The sequence below is a fragment of the Calypte anna genome, chromosome 1, assembly GCF_003957555.1.
Source record: "Calypte anna isolate BGI_N300 chromosome 1, bCalAnn1_v1.p, whole genome shotgun sequence".
Taxonomy (NCBI): domain Eukaryota; kingdom Metazoa; phylum Chordata; class Aves; order Apodiformes; family Trochilidae; genus Calypte; species Calypte anna.
In genome coordinates, this window is record NC_044244.1 from 192580745 (window position 1) to 192588808 (window position 8064).

Sequence of the window (8064 nt, forward strand, 5' to 3'; positions counted from 1 at the left end):
CAGTAGCGAAAACTTTTAGTAGCCCTTTATCTAGTACATAAGTAGAAGTGAGAAGCCAGTTCATTCATGAGTAGGATTTATGTAGGGGAGAGATGAGAGGTCTTCTGGTCAGTTACAGTGATAAGAGGCCAGGTTTTGGTAAGGCTTTTTTTGAAAAGTAGATTTGGGAGGGAATTGTATCAATCTCCACTGTATTGAAAGTTGTCCTCTTAGGTGAAGGACAACACAAACAAGAAGAGAATGAAAGGAAGAAATGAGAGGAAGAGTTGCAGGTAGCATCCAAAATTACTTGGGAAGTTAACAGATTTCCTTTCATGCTATGAAAGGTATACACCATAAACTCACCTTTGCAAATACTGCCTTTAACTTCCTTAAAATTGGAGTTACACCTTCCTTTTGATCTCTGTTACATTATATGATCTTTTTGACCTCCCACAAGTATTTTAGAGGACTTTTTTTCCATCCAATGTGTTTGATGGATTATCTATTTTTACAATGGCCTTATTTAAAAAAAGAATAAAACTGTGTTGTACTGAAATTAACAGCACATTATACCCAGTGCAATAATGACAGCAGAATGACAACTTGCAAATTAATGGTAAAATATATTATCACCCTTTCACACACTTTTCTTGAGATATTTTGCAACATTATTTCTTTGTACAATACAAAGTCAGAGATGTGTTAAATGGCAGCATAATTTACTGCTGTTTTTCATATGCAGGGTATCTAATTAAGCCTTCTATATCTTGTCAGATATGTGGGCAACACTTGATAAACCATTTTGGAAAGTGTCGTAGATGCAAAAAGCCTATTATAGAACCAAGAATGCTTCTTCTGGGCAGCATTCTTAAACCAAGATGTTGATGGCTCTCCTGTACAATTTTCCTTAAAAGTTTTCTTTTGTAGACCTGTTTCTCTATATTATACAAGAATTGTGCTGCCATGTTTTGTTATTCAATCATTTTACTATATGGGTCTTGGTAGCAGCAGTACTTCACTGTCTTATGGCAGTGCTCAGAGATTTCAATCAGAGATAGACTTTATGGTATAATGTGTTATAAATGTTATGTAAAATTTACTGTGGGCTGTAAAAACTTCTTTGCTGAGGAGCTCGTGATGCAGAGGTGAACACATCATGAGGCTCCTGTAGCCACTTGCTCCAATGGAATTAGTTTTACTATGATTGACTGGAAAGCAGTGTCCTCCATCCAACTAAAATATTTTTTTTTTTATTTCTTTTCCATCACTCAATCTGGGCAAAACATAGTAAGTTATTCTCATTTCCTTGACTCCCTTCATTCAGAAATTGGATGTTTGCTGTCACAGTAAGGTTAATTCTTGAGTTCTTGGACTGTTTGCAAGTCTTCTAATTTGGTTGTGGTAACATAACATGTGAGAAGTCAGAAAAATAGTTAACAGTTGTCAAAACTTAAACTTTAATGTCAGTAGAATGTGGGTAAAACCTGAAATTCTTTCAAGATTTTTCTCACCAAATATAATCCTAACATGAAGTTCCAGGATTACAGCTGGGGATTCTTTTGCTTTTATACAGGAGGGATACTGCAGTATTCTGTCCCTACAATTAGGCTGATGATCTACAGTACTCTTGGTTTATGGCCAGCTCTGTTTCAAGAATAGACCGCTATGGTTTAATTTCAATTGCCAGGTTTGGGACTGCTTCCCTACTCATTTTCAGAAAAGCTCCTTAAACTCATCTTCTTTTCACTCTGGGTCATGGATAAGTGTTTCTATGGCAGTGGCTCCAAGAGATGGGAACCCTGGATTTCAGATTAAGATGGAGTTCAGCTGCACAGATGTTCTAGATGTCCACCTCTAGATGTTTTTTTTGGTGTTTTTTTTTTTTTTTTTTATGTACTGTAGTTATTACAATACAAATCTCTGTTAGTATGCAGGGATAAGTAAGGACAATGAAAGGCAGTGAAGGGTCTGAGCACCTGTTATAGCACACCAAAATCCAAGCTCTTACTTCAAAAAATAGCAGTAACAACTCTTAAGAGAAAAAAAAAAAAAGTCAGACCTATTGATGTTATCACAGAATCACAGAATGCCAGTTGAAAAGGACCACAAGGATCATGTGGCGTAACCTTTCCTGGTAGGAACACACTTTAGATGAGATAGCCTGGCATCTTCTCAAACTGAGTCTTAAAAGTGTACAGTGTTAGGGAATCCACCACTTCCTTGGGGAGTATTCCAATGTCTGACTGTTCTCAAAGGGAAAATTTTTCTTCTGGTGTCCAGTTGAGATCTTCTCAAGAGTAATTTCCAGCCATTACTCCCCATCTTTTCCAGGCGACTCATTGTAAAATGGGAGTCTCCATCTTCTTGGTTGCCACCCTTTAAGTACTGGAACATGGCAATAACTTTTCCCTGAGCCATCTTTTCTCCAGGCTGAATGAACCCAGTTCTCTCAGCCTTTCCTTGTACAGCAGGCTTCCCAGTCCTTTGGTCATCTTTGTGGCCCTTCTCTGGACTCTCCTAAGCCTGTCTGCATATTCTGATATATATGTTCTAATTTTTCCTATCCAAAATACAGCACTAGACTTCTCACTGGAATTCTGAAACAGTGGCCATAGTTGGATGATTCATCAGTGACATTTGCAAGAAACACATCTTCTTGAACAATACCAGAAAAAAATCCTTCAGTATAATATTCGTATGCTTCTTGCTCAAAGTAAAATGCCAGAAGATTAACCACTTAATTGGTGTTCCTTGCATATCTGTATAGGCTGAAAAAAGTGGTGTTTCACAAGAGTCAGAAACTGTTTGCTGTGCTGTAATAATGTCTCTAATTTGACAATTAATATCATTGTAGGGATTGTGCATTGATTATAGTTGTTAATTGGAATGCATGAATCAAAAGAGGAAAACTATTACATTGTGGGCTGAACCCAGCTTCTCTGAGTACAATGAGATTTACCTTGAATGGGAAAATATTGTCTAAATTCATATGCCTCTCTACAATATTTACTACTTGTGTAATAATGATATTGTCCTATGATTGTTTTTAAGAATTGCTTGTTTCTGCTTTGCTCTGTGACTCAACTGCTTTTAGAAATTCACCAGAGGATAAATTCAAGGAATTCTGTAGGGTGTCTTGTGTCTCCTCTACCAGTTAAACTTCGTCTGATCATTAACCCTGTAGCTCAAAAGGAATTTTATTGAAGAGCTTTAATGTGGCAACCCTATCTGCAATCCCTTTATAACTTTTGTTGTACTGTAACTTTTGAGGATCTCATTTCCTGTACTGCAATTCTCACTTCACACAGATTGTCACTGTTCTTATAGAGACCCAAGGGAACCTTCATGTCTCATTTCTTATTCCCAAGGACATGTGCTTGTGTAAGTGTCTTTAAAAATATTGATTATTGCTATGATTATATTTGCATTTCCTGACTATATAACTGACAAGTCAAAGACTCCTATAATCTAAGTATTAGTTAATTTATAAAATTTGCAGTATTGTAATTATTTAAATCATAATTTAGATTATGTAATCTCATAGATTTCATGAAATAGAAATAGAATTTCTTTGTGATATTAAATACTGCCTGAAAACTGAAACTTCTGTGCCTACAGCATGAAGCTGTTGGTATACAGGATCCATCTGAACGATAGACTCTATTCACCTCCTAATCTGTATGTTTGTAAATCACTGTTATAAATTTAGGAATTTTAGACTTGTTAGAATGGACAGGAAACAAACTGAACTACCTTGTAGCCTTTTTTCTCTTTCCAGTAATTTTAGGTTAGTCCATGAGATGATGCTTCTCCCTCAGGCTGCTGTCAAAGATTTCTTCAGAGCAGGTCCCCAGGCTGAAGGACATTATTCACATATCACAATGATCCCTCAGAATCCATGCAATTCCTGCTTCATATGGTCACCACATCTTGGCAGATTGGGCATGACACCTAAAGCAGTGATGTTTGGCGTCACTCAGTAAAAACCTGTTGGTCTGGCATGTGTGCATGCTTAATAGCCATGGTTCAAGAATGTAGAGTGCTCAGACTGCCACCACCATTCAGTACCCATACTCAGCTTTCTGAAAAAGCATTTTGCAACTGCATTGTGAGGTTAGAAAAAGTCAAGAAGGGAAACAAGAAAATTCAAAGAGCTAAATGCCACCAGGTGAGACAATGATGTTTTCCAGTGGGCAACCTGGTCACTCATTATGGGTGCAAATTGGAACCAGCATCAGATGTGGTCATGAGCTGTTTGTTGTTACCCATAAACTGGCCTTTTATATCATAATGCTTGCAGGTGTGTGTCACAACATCCGTGAGTAGGCTTAATGTCCTCTGGAGACCTCTGAAGATGACAGTAATGGTACAGTCCACCAGAAAGCTCTTGAGCTACTAGGAGGTTAAAGCAAGAGGAATTTATATAGAAGCCATTCCTGTGAGCAGAGCATGTTAGACAGAGGTCTCTGACAGGTTTACCTGATGATTTAAGTACCATAATTTTAAATACTATAACTTTTCATAGTGTATATGAAGATAGAACAGAATTTTGTGACTGTCTGTTGGAATGGATTAGTCCATTCTAGTAATGCATTTTTCTAGATATTATCTTCCCTTGTAGTTTATTCTACTTTCCAAAAGCAGTGCTGCTTTTTAGAAGTGTGTAAAAATAAAGTATTACTGACATGTTCCCTTGAGGAACCTAATGACTATGTTTTTGAGGTAACTGACTATGGTTATTATGTAATGAATATTCTGTGTACAGGAAACTTACGCATATAATTTTAAAATATACTGTAGGCAATGTGCTACACTTCCTTTATAATTTTTTCCTTAGTAAAATGTTATTTTTCCACTGTTTTGAATACTGCCAGTGAAGATCATGATGGAAAAATTCAGCATGACAATGTTCTTAGTTTAGCTGTGGCTTTTCCCTTAGGGGTATTACAATCTGGAACCAGTATAGAGGATTTTGTAAATGTGTCTCACTTATTTTTTTGTTAAATTTGCATTGTTGTAATGATAAAATTATGCTCTCTTTAAGAAAAAAAATCTTCTAGTCTTTGTCATTACTGGGATATTAACAGAAATGTAAATCTAATATGAAGGCAGTATTGTCAGAAACAAAAGCTATGGATATTTTAAATCTTGCTTTTCATTTGAATAAGTTAATTAAGAAATGTGCTTATATCGATTTAAGTTGGCTCTTTTGACAAATTCAACAAACACTTGAAGTTTGGATGTGATGGTAAATAATAAATCCAACTGTCAGATTTGACCAAATTTAAATTATAAACTTGGTCTGCCTTTTATTTTGAGTAATTTTATTCTGTTGAGAAATGGACTCCAGAAGTATATATCGCCTTTCTCACAAAAGCAGTAAATGTTTTACTGCTGAAGAATTTATTCTTTTTTTCCTGTAGCCAAATGATCTCACCTGCTTCTTACTCTGTTTCTTCTTACTCCAAAATCTTCACTTTTTGTTTAATATTTCTCTAATTCAAGTAAGAATATACTGACAATATTAATGTGTCAATAAGGTGTTTACAAATGGGACAATTTGGCAAGTTGAGAAGGTGAGGGCACAGTGTTCTGTAAATCCAGACATATTTCTTTGTAATATATAAAAATTAAGCAGTACTGCAGCATGTGGATTAATGGGTCCCATCTATTCTTCTAAACCCCCATGCTCATCTAGACAAAGCTGACATTAGTATGTGGATGTATGATAGACTTTCACTTTATGAAGCAGAACAAGTGTAGATCTGCCACCTTGGATAAGATCTGCCACCTTGGAGATCTTCCCTGGGCCATGCAGGTAGAACAGAGGTTGGAAAAGGGAAAGCAGATGGGAAGGTGGGACTTTTACTGGGGTTCTGCTAGACTGACTGCTCTGCTTCACTAGTTTGTCATCACTACTCACTATATGACTGGTCAATGTCATCTTTGACCCTCTATGTGTGACTTGTGCAAGATCTCACACATAAGCAGAGGACAACTATATGGAGGAGTTACCCTTGGGTGAATACAGCTTTGTTGTCTAGATCATTCTGCTAAAATAGAGCTGGACTCTGTACAATATCCTCTGTGTTAAACTGGTTGAAACTACTTGGTGTAGTTATAATTGACAGGCCATGCAAGCAGTAAGAGAGAAAACAGTTGCAATTAAGACTTCCTGTCTCTTGATATATTCTGCTACCTGTTTTGGGTTACATGATGCATCCCTTTTCACATGGTTGCAGTTGTAATCACAGAGCCCCGGGGCTTTCTCTCATTCTAAGCAGGAATATAAAGAATTGGACAAAAGATGGGAAGGTTAATGCAGCTGGCTATCTCACATCACTGCGGAAAAACATAAGCAAATCTTATGTATGTAAAAGGTTAGAGTTAATTATTAAATCCATCTCTGATTTGCACGCTCAGGAAGAACATCATCAATCATTTTCTACTTGTCTTCCAGATGTCTTTTTGTTCCCATATAAGGTGAGCAGGATGGAGCTGGGGCTAGTCAGATACCATCAGCTCTGCTCAACTTCTTGCACAGCTCAACAAGCTAATCAGACACAGGTGACCAAAACAGCAAGATGTTGCCACCAGTACTTATAATTTCAATAAGTATTGTAGCTGTTGAAGTTGTGGTTGGAGCTACTGGAAATGGATTTATCACAGCTGTTAATATCATTAACTGGATCAAAAGCAAAAAAATTTCTTCCGCTGATGTGATCCTGATCTTTCTGACCACATCACGCTTTATCTTGCAGGTGACAATATTGATGCACATTCATAGTCTTTACTTTGTGGATGTGTTTAAGTTGGCTTCTGTGTACAAAGCTTTTGGTGCTATATGGATGTTTGTAAACCATGCCAGTTTGTGGTTCAGTACCTGGCTCTTTGTACTCTACAGTGTAAAAATAATCAATGCTACCCAATGGCTGTTGCTGCAAATCAAGCTGAGAATAGCTGGGATGGTCCCATGGCTGCTTCTTGGATCCCTGGTGATCTCTTCTGTGACTTCTCTTCCTTTACTGTGGATTGCACCCAGCACTTACCTCTGCAGCTCAACGGGGAACTGTAGAGAAAATAGCACAGCACATGCCACTGACTGGGACAGGTCACATTTCTACCTGCTTCTTCTTTACATTGTAGGTTGTTTTTTTCCTCTGGTATTCTCTATGGTAACCTCAGGTCTATTAATTACTTCTTTATGGAAACACACAAGGAAGATGCAATGTTATGTAGAGACTTTCAGGGATCCTTCAATAGATGTTCACCTAACTGCAATTAAATCCATTATTTCTTTCTTGGTCCTTTATCTTTCCAGTTTTATAGCTCAAATTCTGCTGATACTGTCAACTTCTCAAAGTAAAGATGATGTCAAAGTTGCAGTATCCTTAGTTATAGTTGGGGCATATCCTTCCATACACTCTATTATCCTGATATTAGTCAATTCAAAACTGAAACTTGCATTCAGGATGCTTTGCCAGCATCTTAGGTGCCATTTGAAAATATGACTCTATGCCTCATTATAGCTTAAGAGAAACACTCTCAAGTAACAGATCTGGAATCAAAACTTCTGTGCATTTACTGTTTAACTGCCTTTTTCTTAGTAACTATCACTTTTCAGAGATTTCTGTGATTAGATCTTATTAACATTTCAGAACATGTGAAATGCATATTATGTGAAATAAAATGCATTTTTTCACTTTTTCCTTCACCAATCTTGCTCCTTCAATCTTATTTAGTAAAGAGTGAGAAGAAGAATGCACTGAAAGGAATCAATGCACTTAAGTAATAAATCAGGAACAGGATGTTTAGGTTCTCAGATTAAGACTGCCAGTTTTATGATACCTTTGAATTAAAAAAATGGGTCTAAAATAGAGACAAAATTTACAGAACTCACAAATATCAATTCTCTGTTAAAGGATCTTTCTAATGGGATGTTTAAAATTGGATGAAACAAATATTGCTGAAGCCATACAAAAAAAATATTCTTCTAAGCATGAAAAACTAGCTACAAGGTAAACTAAGGGGAATAAAGATATGAAAACACACAGCCAGTTAGCATAATGAAATTGTATTCTA

At 36.6% G+C, this 8064-nt stretch overlaps 1 protein-coding gene across 1 annotated transcript; it reads left to right on the plus strand.

Annotated features, from left to right (window-relative positions):
- Window positions 1-6566: 6566 nt before the first annotated feature.
- Window positions 6567-7493, plus strand: LOC103529743 (taste receptor type 2 member 40-like). Its single transcript, XM_008495221.2, has one exon. The coding sequence runs from the start codon at window positions 6567-6569 to the stop codon at window positions 7491-7493; it is 927 nt and encodes a 308-aa protein (XP_008493443.2).
- The last annotated feature ends 571 nt before the right edge of the window (window positions 7494-8064 follow it).

Excerpts from the sequence above, each read along its gene's own strand:
- LOC103529743 (XM_008495221.2), top strand. The coding sequence starts at position 6,567 with ATGTTGCCACCAGTACTTATAATTTCAATAAGTATTGTAGCTGTTGAA.